At 37.3% G+C, this 19,306-nt stretch overlaps 1 protein-coding gene across 1 annotated transcript in view; it reads left to right on the top strand.

Annotated features, from left to right (window-relative positions):
- CFAP299 (cilia and flagella associated protein 299) overlaps positions 1–19,306 on the top strand; it is a 701,860-nt gene that overhangs the window by 602,554 nt on the left and 80,000 nt on the right. The window contains exon 8 of the mRNA XM_032149141.2: positions 806–948. Coding sequence (XP_032005032.1) covers positions 806–948 — 143 coding nt within the window. The remainder of the gene's footprint in view (positions 1–805; positions 949–19,306) is intronic.

Genomic DNA, 19,306 nt, shown 5'->3' with positions numbered 1-19,306 from the left:
TAAAAGCATGGAGAAATTGATACTAATTTACATGGAGTTATGTGGGCAAAATGAAAAGGGCTAAGGATTGAAGTCTCTATAAGAATGCACCCAGGAATAACAAAGAATGCTAGTTCCTCCTGCCATATCTGTAGGATATATAACTAATCCATCACAACACTTTCTCCCCTTAACCAAGAACTTGCTTGAGGATCCTTTTCAGCACAGTATTCTCAGCATTCACTGTTAAACAATCAGAGAAAGCAATCAAAATAAAGCTATCAGCATAATAGTTGTCTTTCTGTTGTTCTTTTCGTTTTTCAACTGGAATATTGTAATATTGATAGTACTTTTTTTTTCTTTTGAGACAGAGTCTTGCTCTGTCACCCAGGCTGGAGTGCAGTGGCGTGTTCTTGGCTCACTGCAACCTCCGCCTCCTGGGTGCGAGCGACTCCCCTGCCTCAGCTTCCCGAGTAGCTGGGATTATAGGCGCCCGCCACCACGCCCGGCTAGTTTTTTGTGTTTTAGTAGAGATGGGGTTTCACCATGTTGGCCAGGATGGTCTCGATCTCCTCACCTCGTGATCTGCCCGCCTTGGCCTCCCAAAGTGCTGGAATTACAGGCGTGAGCCACCACGTCGGGCGAGTAACGTGTGTTTTTAGGTGCAGTGGGGAAAAAGAATCTATTCAATGTTATAACCACTCTTTCAGAAGCCCTGCTTCCTATGGTAACTCATATTAGTGTTTTACATCACTCTATCCTATGGCATTCCATAATAAATCAGCTCTTTTATATTTTTGTCTTATTCTCTATTCTGTGCTACCAGTCCGTGATCTTTATTCGTGACAGAAATTCTCGTGGACAAGAGATATCAGGATACATCGACTATGCCCACAGGCTAAAGATGGAAGATTTTGAAGTCTACTTTACCAGAAAAAAAAGACTTCTTCCAAGGCCTACAGATATAAGGTAAATTATATACAATTCTTGCACCCTTAGAGGCAGAGACAAAGACTTTTTATTTTATGGTCTACATTGTGCCTAAAATGCTAATGTATATATAATAGGAATGTGATACAACTGATTATTAATATGAAAATAACTAAATCTTAAAATAAGCAATAAGCATAGATGCATTGTTTTTCCTTTAACAGCCTGAGAAAAAAGGATTCTTCAGAGACAAGATAAGTAAATTCCCAGTGACATTCCTTTTCAATGATAAGTAGCGCCTAAAATTTGTTAACCTCATGAGGCTTTTGCAGCACTTGGGACTTGGTCTGTCCAGAAGCCTCAAGAGCTGCTCATCTAACATGTTTTCCTCCACTTTTCTTTGGTCACCAGCCAAAGTGCTGGCCCCTGATCAGCTCACCCTCATTTCTCTCATCTCTGTCCTATTCTGGGACACCCATTCCTTCACAGCCATCATTCTTTTTACTACCAACCCTTGCCTTTTATTCTAGAACCCTTATCTATCACCTAGCGTCTACTCTACACTGCCAATCTATTCACAGATGGGTTCTTTTACTCTCTTCTAAATAGCATGCAAGCTAAAACTTTTTATTCCCTCTTACTTAACTATAGAACCCCCAAATTAAGTAGCAGCATTATGCTTTAACTGTATTCAGATCATTATTTGATGATTATAAAAATACCTACCTCCTCTGAGATGCCTATTATCCTCTATCCACCCTTATTGATATTATCTGAAGACTTCCTTATCCATCACCTTTTTTTGGTTTGTTTGTTTTTGAGATGGAGTCTCGCTCTGTTGCCCAGGCTGGAGTGCAATGGTGCAATCTTGGATCACTGCAACTTCCACCTCCCAGGTTCAAGCAATTCTCTTGTCTCAGCCTCCCATGTAGCTGGGACTACAGGCACACACCACGACGTCTGGATACTTTTTGTATTTTTAGTAGAGACAAGGTTCCACCATATTGGTCATGCTGGTCTCAAACTCCTAACCTCAGGTGATCCACCAGCCTCAGCCTCCCAAAGTGCTGGGATTACAGGCATCAGCCACTGAGCCTGACTCCCATCACCACTGTAATGGACTTAGCTTTTCCTATCCTACCTAGGATAACATTTCATTTAACTTCTTTCTTTCAGTAATGCCCATTGTCCATGTCTTTTTGATTTTTGGTTGTATCTGACAAACTAACATTCCGAAGTCGATCGATCCAGACATTTTTTTCACTGCACTTGTAGCTACCCCCTTGGGTACTGCTGAAGGAAATTTTAAGGAATTTCACAAAACTGTGGATTGCTGCTACTAATAACTTATGGTTTCCAAACTCAATTGAGTCCTTTATGACTCTTAAAACTTATGTTCAAAATTAAAGTCATTTTAATTCCTGAGGCCTGCTGTTGCTTCTTTATCACCTGTCTTGGCAAATGGCACCACCCTTGAAGCCAAAGGAAAAATCCAGATGTTAACCTAGACCTCTTGTTTTTCATCACCACCCTTATAACTAATAATTTATTAAAAACACTGAATTCTATTATCTTAGCAGCTTTGTTTTGTTAAAGCAAATGTAAGACATCTCATTTCACCTGCAAACACTTCAGCATGGATCTTTATCTGATAACATTTTTAAGGAAAACATCTTGGCATTATCATACCTAACAAAATACTTTCCTTAATGTCATCTAATATCTACTTCACATTTCATTTTCACCCTCAATAACATTTAATTGACTAATTTATTTTTTATAGTTTGTTTGACCAATCAAAATTCAAGTGATATTGTGTTTTGTCTTACTATATCTTGACCTCTTGCATCCTTTTTTTTTTTTTTTACAACAGTCCCCCTCATTCTTTTTATCTTCTATGCTATTGATTTGTTGGAGAAACCAGGTACTGAAAAACATTGTCCTCAAGTGTCTCACATTCTGGATTTTACTGATCCAGTAAAATCATGCTGTTTATTCTACTATCTATATTCCTCTCTTCCCTATTAACTGATTTGATTAAATGCAGTATAATTTTTTTCTAAGTAAGAAATTTTAATATGTGATGTTCTACACTGACTATTACCCCAATTTTAGATCTCCTGAGCTCCATCAGTAGGTTCAGGTGGTGTCAGTCTAATTATTTCATTTCAAGATTTTCCATAAAATTTCACCCAATGGTGTTAGCATCTATTATTGAAAGCTACCTAAATATTTTTTACTAAGGGTTGAATAATGGTGAATCTATAATTCTATTATTTATCCTGAATTTTTTAGCTTGAATTCTTCTATAGAGAAAAACTTTTCCTTATCACTTATTTGGTTACCTTGAAAGAAATTCCTGCAGAAATACAAAATAAATATTTTTTTAATTTATAGAAAATTTGAAGCCAGAAACACAAAAGAGTGTAGAGATTATGCCAAATTATTTTTCAGAGTAGTTGTTTCATTTTGTATCCATGAGAAATACTGTATAAGTGATCTGGTTAACCCTCATCCTCACCAACACAAGGTATTAACAAACTGTTCTTTCCCACTGTAGTGAGTTATAAATGATCTCTCAATGTGGTTTTAATTTTTATTTACTTGATTATTTATTAGATTGGGCATCTTTTATTGCCTATTCAGATTTTCTTTCTGTGAAGTACCTATTAAGATTTTTCCCTGTTATTTCAAGTGAGGTATTCTTTTTCTTGCAAATTATAAGATTCGTTTTGTTTATTTTTGGATATTGATTAATCCTTTGCCTCTTATGTGTATTTCAAAGTATCATCTCTCTGTGTGTAGTTCTTCTTTTTTTTTTTCATTGATTTTGATGGTCAGAAATCAGAAGTTCTGATAGTCATCTTAATGCATTTTAAACTTCACCTCTGCAGTTTGCGCTTTCATATTTTGTTTAATAAATCCCATCCTTTTTGGAAGTCGTAAATATACTGTCTTATAGGATATTATAGTTTTGCTTTTGATTTTATATCTTTAACTGACCAGGATTAATACAGAATATGGTAGTTAGGCAGTTGTTATTAGGGGAAAAAGTCCCTTTGGTATATGAAGTTCCATACTTAGTTTGATTCAGAACTAACGCAAAAATTTAAAATTAAATATTTCATAAAGTCTCTATATCCTTACCTTTTGGCATGGTATTTTATTCTATGCAGAGACAAACATTTTGTGTCTATGATTAGAATCTAGTCTTGCATTTTTACTGTGGAAAATACAAATGTCAATAGACAGCTGCTACTATTATGAAATGCAGCAGTAGAAAGGGCCCTCACCAATTCAGCTTCCATCTTGACTATGTCTTTAAGATTCAGTACTTTCTTTTTGACACACTTGTGAGTAATTATAAGTGGATAGCAGGTTACAGTTTCAAGTTCCTTCACACTTCCCTATTGATATGGGCATGACAAGCATTATTCTTACTATCAGAGAGAGGATAAGATAAAGAGGAAACCACTTACTAAAGTTCGTAAGTGAAACAGTGATGGGAGAGGACAAGTTCTTCAGCATTCTAATTCACTGTTCACCTCTAGAACACTATTCCTGGTTTAAGCTTTTATATCCCAAGGACAACTGTACCATGTAGAATCACTTATATTCAGCTCCACATATATTTGCATACATTTCCATGTTTATGCATTTGTTGAACAAAGATCTAAGGCTTGCCTATAGAGCTCTACCCATCCCTCAGATAGGATAATCAAGAGGAAATGAAAAATTTTTCTTTGTGTTTCTTTTTAGAGCTTCCATGAAATATTCATACCCTTGACCAGAAAATGACCTTAAATACTAAAGCTTTGAAAGGTATTATTGTCAAATTTCCCTTGAAGTCCCATTGTCTGTTTTATTAAAATGTTTAACGTTCCAAGCCCCCGAAGTTAGAATTATACACACTTATCCTGTGCTTAAGTGCATTCTTATGAAAGCATTCTGGTAACATATTGGCTGATTCTCAAGTTTAAAAAGGAAAAACTAAAGCAGTAAATGAACCCAGGGCTTCTACAAATAGTATTAAAATATTGCCTATTTTTAAAGTTTTTAATGCTTTTCCAAATTCAAATATGGTGATTGTTCATTAGAATATTAGTTTAGTCTTTTCAGCAGATATTCACTGAATTTGAAAGAGGGGGAAATACTTTGAGTGAAAACCTACTAACTAAAGGAGACTTGCTGCAACTACCTAGCTCCTTGATATGCAAATTATGGTCCATGAACCCATAGTGAAGTATCTCAGGCTCTCTTCCAACCACTGAGTTAGAATCAGTATATTAACATGATCCTCTATATTTCCATATGCTTATTTGTCTTAGTTTTTGCTGCTATAACAAAATACCACAGACTGTGTAATTTATAAACAATAGAAATTTATTTATCATGGTTTTGGAGGCTGGAAAGTCCAAGACCAAGGTGCTGGCAGAATTGCCATTTGGTGAGGCCTCCTTTCTGCTTCCAAGATGGTGCCAGAAAAGGGCTTAAACTAGTTCCCTCCAGTTTCTTTATAAGGCACTAATCCATTTCTGAGGCAGAACTATCATGACTTAATCACTTTCCAAACGCCCTACCACTTAATACACCAGTTTTAACATAAATTTTGGAGGGGACACATTCAAACCATAGCAATATTAAATTTTGAGAAGCATGCCCTAGACTGGTGTTCTCTAGTAGGGTAGCTACTACCTGCATATGGCCACCGAGTACTTGATGTATGGTTAACCTTTAATTAAGATGTACTGTGAGTGTAAAATGCACACTTGATTCTGAAGACTTCTCATAAAAATACAAAATATCTTATTAGTAATTATTATTTCATGTTAAAATAATAATGTGATAGATATGTTGAGTTAAAATACATTATTAAAATAATTTTACCTATTTCTTTTTATTTGTTTTTAATGTGACTACTAGAAAATTCAAAAATACATCTGTGGTTCACATTGCTGGCTCATATCATATTATATCTCCATTAAGCAAAGCTATTCTGGTCTACTTGTCCCCAACCCAGAGGCTCAACCTCACCCCAATCTTTAGAACCAGTACTAATCTTAGATAGGTATGATGTAAAAAGCCAGAAACCAGAGATCACCAATTAGTCATTGGACCAGATCTGCCTGCAGGATTTTTTATTTGCCCTGCACAATTGTATGTAAAATTGTGTCAATGTTTCAGAAACAAAAAATTTCCCACAAAATATCTTGGATTTGAAATTTTCTTTAAACTTTCATCTCGACCATCATCTAGAATTAAACTGCAGCTCTTCCTTAGATGGGGCATATTTTTACTAGATAAACACAGACTTCACTAATCACATATATTGATATCACCATCACCCTTGAGTTACTCATGCATGGTACCTGCTAGCTTCTTTTAGGCATTTGAGTTTGTGACTTCTGGTTGAAACTGCTATCTTAGATTCTACAGGTCAGATTTTCTGTTAGCCTAGTCATGATATTCTTTGCTCACCCACTATGAGTGAGTTAATTTCAGCCCTTGGTCTGCCTCAGGTTGTTCCATACCACTGTGGTTACAAGGTTGAACTGCATCAGAGTCTGAGATGATTATGACGATGATTTAAAAACAATGATGATGTTAACTGAGCACTTACTGTGCATAGTACTAATTAATAACTAAAGCACTGTACTAAATAATTTATATATTACATATTATATATAAATATTATATATTACATTTACAAATATTATATTACATATAATATTTCATTTTCTCTTTACAACAACCTTATAGGTTAGGGACCTGGTATGGTTTGGCTGTGTCACCACCCAAATCTCATCTTGAATTGTAATCCATATAATCCCCACATGTCATGGGAGGGACCTGATGGAAGGTAATTGAATCATGGGGGCAGTTTTCTCCATACTGTTCTCAGGGTAGTGAGTGCATTCTCACAAGATCTGATGATTTTATAAGCATCTGGCATTTCCCCTGCTGGCACTCATTCTCTCTCCTGCTTCGCTGGGAAGAGGTGCCTTCTGCCATGATTGTAAGTTTCCTGAGGCCTCCCCAGCCATGCGTAACTGTAAGTCAATTAAACCTGTTTTCTTTATAAATTTCCCAGTCTTGGGTGTTTCCTTACAGCAATCTAACAATGGACTAATACAAGACCTTTTTCACATTTTAACACTTAAAAAACCTGTATCATAAAAGTGTTAGCTGGCTTAACCAAAGTTATATACAGACACATACATATGTACAACCAGAAATCCAGGACCAAACAGAGATCACTGCCATTATTTTTTTTATTCAGTACATTATTCCATTTAAGACTTTGACATATAAAGATGTCACTTTTGACCTCGTATCCATATCCCAATCCTTCCCAGGTCATATTTTTTTGGCAGAAGTGTGTCTCATGTGACAAGAGCTAATTTAGGAATGTTTTTCAGAACTTTAAGCAATCCTGCTGTCCACAGTTAAGACTAGGAAATTTTGGCCATCCTGTACCCACCCTTGCCACTTCCTTCTTTCATTGAGCTTGGCAGAAAACACCCCTTTGTAGTTAACCAGGCTTTCATTTTCAGTCACTGTGAGTAAGAATTATAGTGTCCCCACAGCTTTGTGTGTGGAAGAGCTCTGAACAGAATTAAAAGTGACCTGTAATTGTGGTTTCAGCCTAAAAGTCTCTAGGGAAACATTGGCCCTGACTTGTTGAACCTCAGTTATGTCCCAGGATACTTTTAGAATCTATTCATAGCCTCTGAACTGTGGTTCAAAAAATTTTTGTAATATCTACTTGGAATTCTTTTACAGATAAATTTAATTTTCCAATACTTAACTCATTTTAGCTTCTCTTTATTCCAAGCTAAATATTAAGTACTATCTCTTATGGAAAATTCAGAAATGGAGCAGAGATCCCAAAAGCCATATACTGTGCATATAACCCATAAACTAGGACTAACAGTTCCTACTGAATCCTTACTAAAGTATCTGTCTGTGTCATCCAATGATAGAAATTATTCATGTGCAGTTTAGTCCATTGCTTTAAAAGAAAAAGTCAGAATCCCAGAGCAATCACTTGGTAGTTTCTTTAGTTGTCTAGAAAGTGTTTCCTTGAAGATTGTGTCTCTGGATAAACCTTAAGTGAATAATTAGAGATCTCACAAAACCTCTAGTTTATTGACACTGACTGTGGTTAAGACAGGATTACTCTTTACATAAGATTTTTTCCAACTTTTTAAAATTTTTGGTCAAAAATCCACAACATAAAATTTAACAGTTTAACCATTTTAAGTGTATAGTTCAGTGACATTAAACACATTCAAATTTTTGTGCAACTTTTCCAACTTTTTATTATTAATTTCTTTTAAGTTTTGGAAAAGTTCAAAGAATAGTACAATGAAGGCCAATATACTCACAACCTAGACAAAACAATTGTTAACATTTTTCCAAATTTGCTTCAATTCCTTTTGGTATTTTGGTGTGTGTTTATTTGTGTCTATGTTTGTACTATTTGAAAGTAGCTTACAGATTTCACCTTAAAATATTTCATCTTGCGTCTCCTGAGTATAAGGACATCCTCCTACGTAACATCACCATTATTCTAGATGAAAAAATTCATAATTATTTTCTACTATCATCTAATGTTTAGCTCATATTTAAACTTTCTTAATTATGTCCAAAATGTATTATAGCTACTTGTGTGAATCATCATTCAATGTACAAAAATTACATTGCTTGTGTCTCTTTACTGTCCTTTTCTTTAAAAGAACACCTCTCTCCATACTTCCCAGCCAAATACTCTTTTCTTTGTGATGACATTGACTTTTTAAAAACACAGGACACTTGTCTTTTAGATTGTTCCACATTATGAACTTGTCTGATTGCTTCCTTGTGGTAATATCTGACTCATTTCTCTTATCTCTGTATTTTCTTTATACTGGGAGATAACTCTAAAGGCTTCATTTTGTTCAGTATAAATATTTCTTTTAGACAAGAACTTCTCCATTACATATTGCATCATATCAGGAAGCACCTAATGTCAAGTTGTCCCATTATCAGTGATGCTCAGTTTGACCTATTGGTTAAAGAAGACTTGCTATATCATTCCTCTAAAAATATATATTTTCCTTTTTTAACAAAATTGTATAGTACCTAAACTAGTATGAACTAACTTTTGTGTAAATATAAGCCTACTTGTTTTTCTATTTTTTTCTTTAAAATTTACATTTTATTTTTGTTTGTTTTTCTTTAACATTGTGAGAATATTTATTTTCAAAATGGTTATTTTACCAGGATGACAGAAACAACTTTTCAAATCTTAAGGAACATTTTATTATAAACACTTAGTAGCCATCATAGAGTGAAGAAATTAAAGATAGAGTGAAATCAAATCAAAGGTGAAATTATCAATGGGACTTACACAAAGTTCACATATTTGCATTAACCCAAGTATATGGAAAATCAGTATTTGCTGACCTTGAGTTTGGAAATGACCAATAATGTAGCTTTAAAAACTGAGGACATTGACAAAACAATTTACAATCGTAAACATATTCCTATTATAAAAAAAGGAAAGGAAAAGAAAAAAAAACAGTGTCTTCTATGGAAAAGGTGCTTTCCCATAGAAAAGCACTTATTGTATAAATCGTTATTTTTTTTATGGATACTGCATTTTTTTTTTAATTTTATTATTATTATACTTTAAGTTTTAGGGTACATGTGCACAACGTGCAGGTTTGTTTACATGTGCCATGTTGGTGTGCTGCTCCCATTAACTTGTCATTTAGCATTAGGTAAATCTCCTAATGCTATCCCTCCCCGCTACCCCACCCCACAACAGTCCCTGGTTGTGTGATGTTCCCCTTCCTGTGTCCATGAGTTCTCATTGTTCAATTCCCATCTATGAGTGAGAACATGCGGTGTTTGGTTTTTTGTCCTTGCGATAGTTTGCTGAGAATGATGCTTTCCAGTTTCATCCATGTCCCTACAAAGGACATGAACTCATCGTTTTTTATGGCTGCATAGTATTCCATGGTGTATATGTGCCACATTTTCTTAATCCAGTCTATCATTGTTGGAAATTTGGGTTGGTTCCAAGTCTTTGCTATTGGGAATAGTGCCACAATAAACATACGTGTGCATGTGTCTTTATAGCAGCATGATTTATAGTCCTTTGGGTATATACCCAGTAATGGGATGGCTGGATCAAATGGTATTTCTAGTTCTAGATCCCTGAGGAATCGCCACACTGACTTCCACAATGGTTGAACGAGTTTACAATCCCACCAACAGTGTAAAAGTGTTCCTATTTCTCCACATCCTCTCCAGCACCTGTTGTTTCCTGACTTTTTAATGATGGCCATTCTAACTGGTGTGAGATGGTATCTCATTGTGGTTTTGATTTACATTTCTCTGATGGCCAGTGATGATGAGCATTTTTTCATGGGTTTTTTGGCTGCATAAATGTCTTCTTTTGAGAAGTGTCTGTTCATATCCTTTGCCCACTTTTTGATGGGGATGTTTGTTTTTTTCTTGTAAATTTGTTTGAGTTCATTGTAGATTCTGGATATTAGCCCTTTGTCAGATGAGCAGATTGCAAAAATTTTCTCCCATTCTGTAGGTTGCCTGTTCAGTCTGATGGTAGTTTCTTTTGCTGTGCAAGAGCTCTTTAGTTTAATTGGATCCCATTTGTCAATTTTGGCCTTTGTTGCCATTGCTTTTGGTGTTTTAGACATGAAGTCCTTGCCCACGCCTATGTCCTGAATGGTACTGCCTAGGTTTTCTTCTAGGGTTTTTATGGTTTTAGGTCTAACATTTAAGTCTTTAATCCATCTTCAATTAATTTTTGTACAAGGTGTAAGGAAAGGATCCAGTTTCAGCTTTCTACATATGGCTAGCCAGTTTTCCCAGCACCATTTATTGAATAGGGAATCCTTTCCCCATTGCTTGTTTTTGTCAGGTTTGTCAAAGATCAGATGGTTGTAGATATGCGGCATTATTTCTGAGGGCTCTGTTCTGTTCCATTGGTCTATATCTCTGTTTTGGTACCAGTACCATACTGTTTTGGTTACTATAGCCTTGTAGTATAGTTTGAAGTCAGGTAGCGTGATGCCTCTGGCTTTCTTCTTTTGGCTTAGGATTGACTTGGTGATGTGGGCTCTTTTTCGGTTCCATATGAACTTTAAAGTAGTTTTTTCCAATTCTGTGAAGAAAGTCATTGGTAGCTTGATGGGGATGGCATTGAATCTATAAATTACCTTGGGCAGTATGGCCATTTTCATGATATTGATTTTTTCCTACCCATGAGCATGGAATGTTCTTCCATTTGTTTGTATCCTCTCTTTTATTTCATTGAGCAATGGTTTGTAGTTCTCCTTGAAGAGGTCCTTCACATCCCTTGTAAGTTGCATTCCTAGGTATTTTATTCTCTTTGAAGCAATTGTGAATGGGAGTTCACTCATTATTTGGCTCTCTGTTTCTCTGTTATTGGTGTATAAGAATGTTTGTGATTTTTGTACATTGATTTTGTATCCTGAGATTTTGCTGAAGTTGCTTATCAGCTTAAGGAAATTTTGGGCTGAGACGATGGGGTTTTCTAGATATACAATCATGTCATCTGCAAACAGGGACAATTTGACTTCTTCTTTTCCTAATTGAATACCCTTTATTTCCTTCTCCTGCCTGATTGCCCTGGCCAGAACTTCCAATACTATGTTGAATAGGAGTGGTAAGAGAGGGCATCCCTGTCTTGTGCCAGTTTTCAAAGGGAATAATTCCAGTTTTTGGCCATTCAGTATGATATTGGCTGTGGGTTTGTCATAGATAGCTCTTATTATTTCGAGATATGACCCATGAATATATAATTTATTGAGAGTTTTTAGCATGAAGGGTTGTTGCATTTTGTCAAAGGCCTTTTCTGCATCTATTGAGATAATCATGTGGTTTTTGTCTTTGGTTCTGTTTATATGTTGGATTATATCTCTTGATTTGCGTATGTTGAACCAGCCTTGCATCCCAGGGTTGAAGCCCACTTGATCATGGTGTATAAGCTTTTTGATGTGCAGCTAGATTCTGTTTGCCAGTATTTTATTGAGGATTTTTGCATCAATGTTCATCAAGGATATTGGTCTGAAATTCTCTTTTTTGGTTGTGTCTCTGCCAGGCTTTGATATCAGGGTGATGCTGGCCTCATAAAATGAGTTAGAGAGGATTCCCTCTTTTTCTATTGATTGGAATAGTTTCAGAAGGAATGGTACCAGTTCCTCCTTGTACCTCTGGTAGAATTCGGCTGTGAATCCATCTGGTCCTGGACTTTTTTTGGTTGGTAAGCTATTGATTATTGCCACAATTTCAGAACCTGTTATTGGTCTATTCAGAGATTCAACTTCTTCCTGGTTTAGTCTTGGGAAGGTGTATGTGTCGAGGAATTTATCCATTTCTTCTAGAATTTCTAGTTTATTTGCGTAGAGGTGTTTGTAGTATTCTCTGATGGTAGTTTGTATTTCTGTGCGATCGGTGGTGATATCCCCTTTATCATTTTTTATTGCGTCTATTTGATTCTTCTCTCTTTTCTTCTTTATTAGTCTTGCTAGTGGTCTATCGATTTTGTTGATGTTTTCAAAAAACCAGCTCCTGGATTCATTAATTTTTTGAAGGGTTTTTTGTGTCTCTATTTCCTTCAGTTCTGCTCTGATTTTAGTTATTTTTTGCCTTCTGCTAGCTTTTGAATGTGTTTGCTCTTGCTTTTCTAGTTCTTTTAATCGTGATGTTAGGTTGTCAGTTTTGGATCTTTCCTGCTTTCTCTTGTGGGCATTTAGTGCTATAAATTTCCCTCTACACACTGCTTTGAATGTGTTCCAGAGATTCTGGTATGTTGTGTCTTTATTCTCCTTGGTTTCAAAGAACATCTTTATTTCTGCCTTCATTTCATTATGTACCCAGTAGTCATTCAGGAGCAGGTTGTTCAGTTTCCATGTAGTTGAGTGATTTTGAGTGACTTCCTTAATCCTGAGTTCTAGTTTGATTGCACTGTGGTCTGAGAGACAGTTTGTTATAATTTCTTTTCTTTTACATTTGCTGAGGAGTGCTTTACTTCCAACTATGTGGTCAATTTTGGAATAGGTGTGGTGTGGTGCTGAAAAAAATGTATGTTCTGTTGATTTGGGGTGCAGAGTTCTGTAGATGTCTATTAGGTCTGCTTGGTGCAGAGCTGAGTCCAATTCCTGGGTATCCTTGTTAACTTTCTGTCTCGTTGATCTGTCTAATGTTGACAGTGGGGTGTCAAACTCTCCCATTATTATTGTGTGGGAGTCTAAGTCTCTTTGTAGTCACTAACGACTTGCTTTATGAATCTGGGTGCTCCTGTATTGGGTGCATATATATTTAGGATCGTTAGCTCTTCTAGTTGAATTGATCCCTTTACCATTACGTAATGGCCTTCTTTGTCTCTTTTGATCTTTGTTAGTTTAAAGTCTGTTTTATCAGAGACTAGGATTGCAACCTCTGCCTTTTTTTGTTTTCCATTTGCTTGGTAGATCTTCCTCCATCCCTTTATTTTGAGCCTATGTGTGTCTCTGCACATGAGATGGGTTTCCTGAATACAGCACACTGATGGGTCTTGACTCTTTACCCAATTTGCCAGTCTGTGTCTTTTAATTGGAGCATTTAGCCCATTTACATTTAAAGTTAATATTGTTACGTGTGAATTTGGTCCTGTCATTCTGATGTTAGCTGGTTATTTTGCTCATTAGTTGATGCAGTTTCTTCCTAGCCTTGATGGTCTTTACATTTTGGCATGTTTTTGCAGTGGCTGGTACCGGTTGTTCCTTTCCATGTTTAGTGCTTCCTTCAGGAGCTCTTTTAGGGCAGGCCTGGTGGTGACAAAATCACTCAGCATTTGCTTGTCTGTAAAGTATTTTATTTCTCCTTCACTTATGAAGCTTAGTTTGGCTGGATATGAAATTCTGGGCTGAAAATTCTTTTCTTTAAGGATGTTGAATATCGGCCCCCACTCTCTTCTGGCTTGTAGAGTTTCTGCCGAGAGATTAGCTGTTAGTCTGATGGGCTTCCCTTTGTAGGTAACCCGACCTTTCTCTCTGGCTGCCCTTAACATTTTTTCCTTCATTTCAACTTTGGTGAATCTGACAATTATGTGTCTTGGAGTTGCTCTTCTCGAGGATTATCTTTGTGGTGTTCTCTGTATTTCCTGAATCTGAATGTTGGCCTGCCTTGCTAGATTGGGGAAGTTCTCCACGATAATATCTTGCAGAGTGTTTTCCAACTTGGTTCCATTCTCCCTGTCACTTTCATGTACACCAATACGAAGTAGATTTGGTCTTTTCACGTAGTGCCATATTTCTTGGAGGCTTTGTTTGTTTCTTTTTATTTTTTTCCTCTAAACTTCCCTTCTCACTTCATTTCATTCATTTCATCTTCCATCACTGATACCCTTTCTTCCAGTTGATCGCATCAGCTCCTGAGGCTTCTGCATTCTTCACGTAGTTCTCGAGCCTTGGCTTTCAGCTCCATCAGCTCCTTTATGGACTTCTCTGCATTGGTTATTCTAGTTATCCATTCATCTAATTTTTTTTTCTGAGTTTTTAACTTGTTTGGCATTGGTTTGAATTTCCTCCTGTAGCTCGGAGTAGTTTGATCATCCGAAGCCTTCTTCTCTCGACTCATCAAAGTCATTCTCCGTCCAGCTTTGTTCCATTGCTGGTGAGGAGCTGTGTTCCTTTGGAGGAGAAGAGGTGCTCTGCTTTTTAGAGTTTCCAGTTTTTCTGCTCTGTTTTTTCCCCATCTTTGTGGTTTTATCTACTTTTGGTCTTTGATGATGGTGACGTACAGAAGGGTTTTTGGTGTGGACGTCCTTTATGTTTCTTAGTTTTCCTTCTAACAGACAGGACCCTCAGCTGCAGGTCTGTTGGAATTTTCTAGAGGTCCACTCCAGACCCTGTTTGCCTGGGTATCAGCAGCGGTGGCTGCAGAACAGTGGTGGCTGTAGAACAGCGGATATTGGTGACCCGCAAATGCTGCTGCCTGATCATTCCTCTGGAAGTTTTGTCTCAGAGGAGTACCTGGCCATGTGAGGTGTCAGTCTGCCCCTACTGGGGGATGCCTCCCAGTTAGGCTGCTCGGGGGTCAGGGACCCACTTGAGGAGGCAGTCTGCCCGTTCTCAGATCTCCAGCTGCATGCTGGGAGGACCACTACTGTCTTCAAAACTGTCAGACAGGGACATTTAGGTCTGCAGAGGTTACTGCTGAATTTTTGTTTGTCTGTGCCCTGCCCCCAGAGGTGGAGCCTACAGAGGCAGGCAGGCCTCCTTGAGCTGTGGTGGGCTCCACCCAGTTCTAACTTCCTGGCTGCTTTGTTTACCTAATCAAGCCTGGGCAATGGCAGGCGCCCCTCCCCCAGCCTTGCTGCTGCCTTGCAGTTTGATCTCAGACTGCTGTGCTAGCAATCAGTGAGACTCCGTGGGAGTAGAACCCTCTGAGCCAGGTGCAGGATATAATCTCCTGGTGTGCCGTTTTTTAAGCCCATTGGAAAAGTGCAGTATTAAGGTGGGAGTGACCCGATTTTCCAGGTGCCATCTGTCACCCCTTTCTTTAACTAGGAAAGGGAACTCCCTGACCCCTTGCACTTCCCAAGTGAGGCAATCTTCGCCCTGCTTTGGCTTGCGCATGGTGCACTGCACCCACTGTCCTGCACCCACGGTCTGGCACTCCCTAGTGAGATGAACCTGGTACCTCAAATGGAACTGCAGAAATCACCCGTCTTCTGCGTCGCTCACTCTTGGGAGCTGTAGACTGGAGCTGTTCCTATTCGGCCATCTTGGCTCCACATTAAAAGAAAGTATATTAGTAGCAAATTAACCTTGCTTTCCAGAGGTATTTTCATTTAATTTTTTAAATTAGAAGAAAGGATAGTACTTGTGAAAACAGAATTTAAGTAGAGTTAAAGCTGTAAGTGGAGCTTGCAGGAATTGTACACAACTTTCAATGTAGAAATAAGCTATGCACCAAAATTAAATTGTTTATTGTTTAGAACTCAGAATCATTTTCCTTGAGATGTTGTCTTATCAGAGATGGTTTGTCAGGTCCTTTCCTAAATTTTCAAACCCATTATTTCCATGGAAAACTTAATTTTATTTTATGTGGCAAAAAGAAACTTGAGGACATTAAATAAATATCTCTACTGTCCTATAGCTTCCCTGTCTCAGCTCTTATGATGACTGTATCATTTGGGTTAATAAAAGAAATAAGGATGCACCATGATCATTATTCTTTAGATAGCATTTCCATGGGCACCACACAATAAAATCACTAAAGTAAATGTTGCTTCAGGGGACACATTTTTCTCTCTGGGGTATCAGGAAATATCAGTTCCTATTCTTGGAGTACATGTAAATCAGTATATTTCAGGAAGAATTTGTGCAGTGGTCCAACATTAGCAACTTCGGTAGCCCTAGAAGTCTAGTGATAATTGGAAATCTAAAATCTAGAGATGCTTAAGTATAAACTGCACAAATGAAGAGAGAAATAATTAGGTTGCTTATGGACAAAAGGGTAGATGTAACAAAAATGGGACTAGATCTTAGGTCTCCTAATCACTAGTCCAATTTTATTTTAACATTCCAGCATGCTGTATATTTATCTATTCTTTGATTGCCTGACCATTACACATTAGAAGAATTACATGTTAATTTAGCTGTAGAAGTGGCAGTATAATGTTAACTTGTTAGTTACTTGGATCTAAAAATCTCATCTCTGTATTTTCATTTGTTTTTAACACTCAGCATTTTTACTTTCAATCGAAATTTATGTTTAATTTTTATTTATTTTTTACATATTATTTTTAAAGAGTGTGAGTGAAGCAGATAAGCCCTCAAGATGTGTAATTTTAATTAATGAACATACTTTGCAATCCGGTAACGTGTATGCACCACTGTGCCAAAATTCAATGAAATGGGTTAATGGCACTTATTAAAGTTGTTCAGCTTCTCTAGTCATAACACAGAATTCAACCTTTTCCTCCATTTCTTATATTCAAATAAATAAAGTGATAAATGAGTCCAAGCATGAAAAGTCAAGTCATTCAGAATGCCTACATACTGTCTCAGTATGTCCTATAATCTCTCTTTACTATCATCCATGCATTTGGAGGTCTACAAAGTCAGACCTTTGGGATTCTATTGTTTAAATTTCAGGAAAAACTGAGTGCCAAAGTCCTTTGCCTGTGATGCACTGTCAAGAAAGTTCAGAAAATGAACATAAAAAATGAAGAGCGGGAAAAAGAAATGAGGAAAGAAAGGAGAAACAGAAGGAGAGAAGCAGGGAGAAAGGGGAGAGAGAATCTATTCAAACAAGAAAGGAAAGAGGGAAGAGAGGATGGAAATGGCTTGAAGTTCATGAAAACACCTCCAAATTAGGAAGTCTTCTTGAATGCCTTTTGTATAAATACATGAAATGAGTTCATTTAAATAAGAATTATTGCTTTGGGAGAAGGTGGGGGAATATCAGCAAGACAGCAAAGTAGAAAGCCATAGCTTTTATTTCTCCAGAAAAAATAATGTCAATATAACAACAGTATTCGTACCAAAATATTTTGAGGAGAAATTCAGAATGCAGTTAAGAAATAGAATCGTCCAGGTGTAGTGGCTCATACCTGTAATCCCAGCACTTTGGGAGGCCGAGGCAAGCAGATCACAAGGTCAGGAATTTGAGACCAGCCTGGCCAATATGGTGAAATTCCATCTCGACTAAAAAAAAATTAACCAGACATAGCGGTGGGTGCCTGTAGTCTCAGCTACTCAGGAGGCTGAGGCAGGAGAATCACTTGAACCCAGGAGGTGGAAGTTGCAGTGGGCCAAGATTGCACCACCGCACTCCAGGCTGGGTGACAGAGCGAGACTCCTTCTCAAAAAATAAAATAAAATAAAATAAAAATAAAAAAAAGAAATTTTACTTTATCCATGTGGGTTCTTCCCCAAAACAACCTTAGTTTAGCACTGAGAAGCTTGCCTTAGTACATGATTTCTCCTATAGTGGGGAAAGTGAGATTTCAGTGTGTGCCTGGCTGCCTAGCCTCCTGCCTTTGCAGGGTGCCCTTCTTGGAGCTGGATTCTTTTTGGCCTCATACTGAGCACTGAACCACCTGTAGATCCCAGTCCTCTAAACAACTAGAAATAAAGGAAAGAAAAGAGAATTCCCTCACAGCCAGCATTGCTATTCAAGATAAGGAAAAGGCACAGAACTGAGGTTGTATCTGTAGAAGGAAAGGAAGAAAGTGAAGGGAATTCTATTGCAGGCATTTCAGAACCCTCTATGGAGTGAGGTTCTTTCTCATCTCACACTGAGTGCTGAAGGACTGGCAGAGCCTAGTTCCAAGGAAAGGGGAGGGAAGCCCCTAACAGCTCTGTGAGATTGGAAATAAGGTGCATGACAGAGGTTCTTCCTCCAGAAAAGACAAAAAGAAGTGAAGGGGCCTTGTCTTCTGCAACTCAGAGTGCCCTCCATGGAGCCAGTTTATATCTTGCATCATAACAAGCACTGAATAACCAGCAGAGCTCAATCTCCTGGAAAGGTACGCAACAAAGAAAGGAGACAAACATCGTCTTACAGCTGACGCTGCTCTATAAAATTGGAAAAAGCACAGAACTGAGGCTTTTCCTCCAGGGGGAAGAAAGTTTCCAGTAGGTTTCCAGCCTCACAGTGTGCTCCTTGTTGAGTTGGCCTCTATCTTGCCTCATATTAAGCACTACTGACCAGTGTATGCATCTCTGAGTCTGGACTAGTACATAAAGTTTGGAAGAGGTATCTCCTTCTTTAAATGTACAGACAACAAAGTAAACCTACAAGGAATATGAAGAATTAAGAAAACATAACAAAATTTAAGTAAGAAAACAATATTTTAGTAACTAACCCAAAATAAATGGAGATCTGTGAATTGCAAAAGAATTCAAAATAATCATCTTAAATGTGCTCAGTGAGTTACAAGAGAATAGACGCTAATTCTCTTGTAATTCGTGGATAGACAGTAAACATAATCTGGAAAACAATAGATGAAATGTATGACAAATTCAATAAGGAGATGGAAATGATGAAAAAGAATTAACCAGAAATTTTGAGGCAGAGGAACACCATAACCAAAATGAAAAATTTACTAGAGGCCTCAACAGCAGATTTTATCAGGCAGAATAAAAAATCAGTAGGTTTAAAGACAGGTTATTTTAAATTGTTCCATCAGAGGAGCAAGAAAAAAGAATGAAAAAGATGAAGAAAGCCTAAAAAATTTATGCAACTCTGCCAAGAAAATCAATATATGTGTTATGGAAGTTACAGAAGGAGAATAGAGATAAAAATTGGTAGAAAGTGATTTAAAGCAATAATGATGGAAAACATTCTCAGTTTCAAAAAGGAAATGGAA

This window comes from Hylobates moloch, unplaced genomic scaffold (assembly GCF_009828535.3).
Source record: "Hylobates moloch isolate HMO894 unplaced genomic scaffold, HMol_V3 SCAFFOLD_2, whole genome shotgun sequence".
Classification (NCBI taxonomy): Eukaryota; Metazoa; Chordata; class Mammalia; order Primates; family Hylobatidae; genus Hylobates; species Hylobates moloch.
This window is presented reverse-complemented; position numbering and strand designations above follow the sequence as displayed.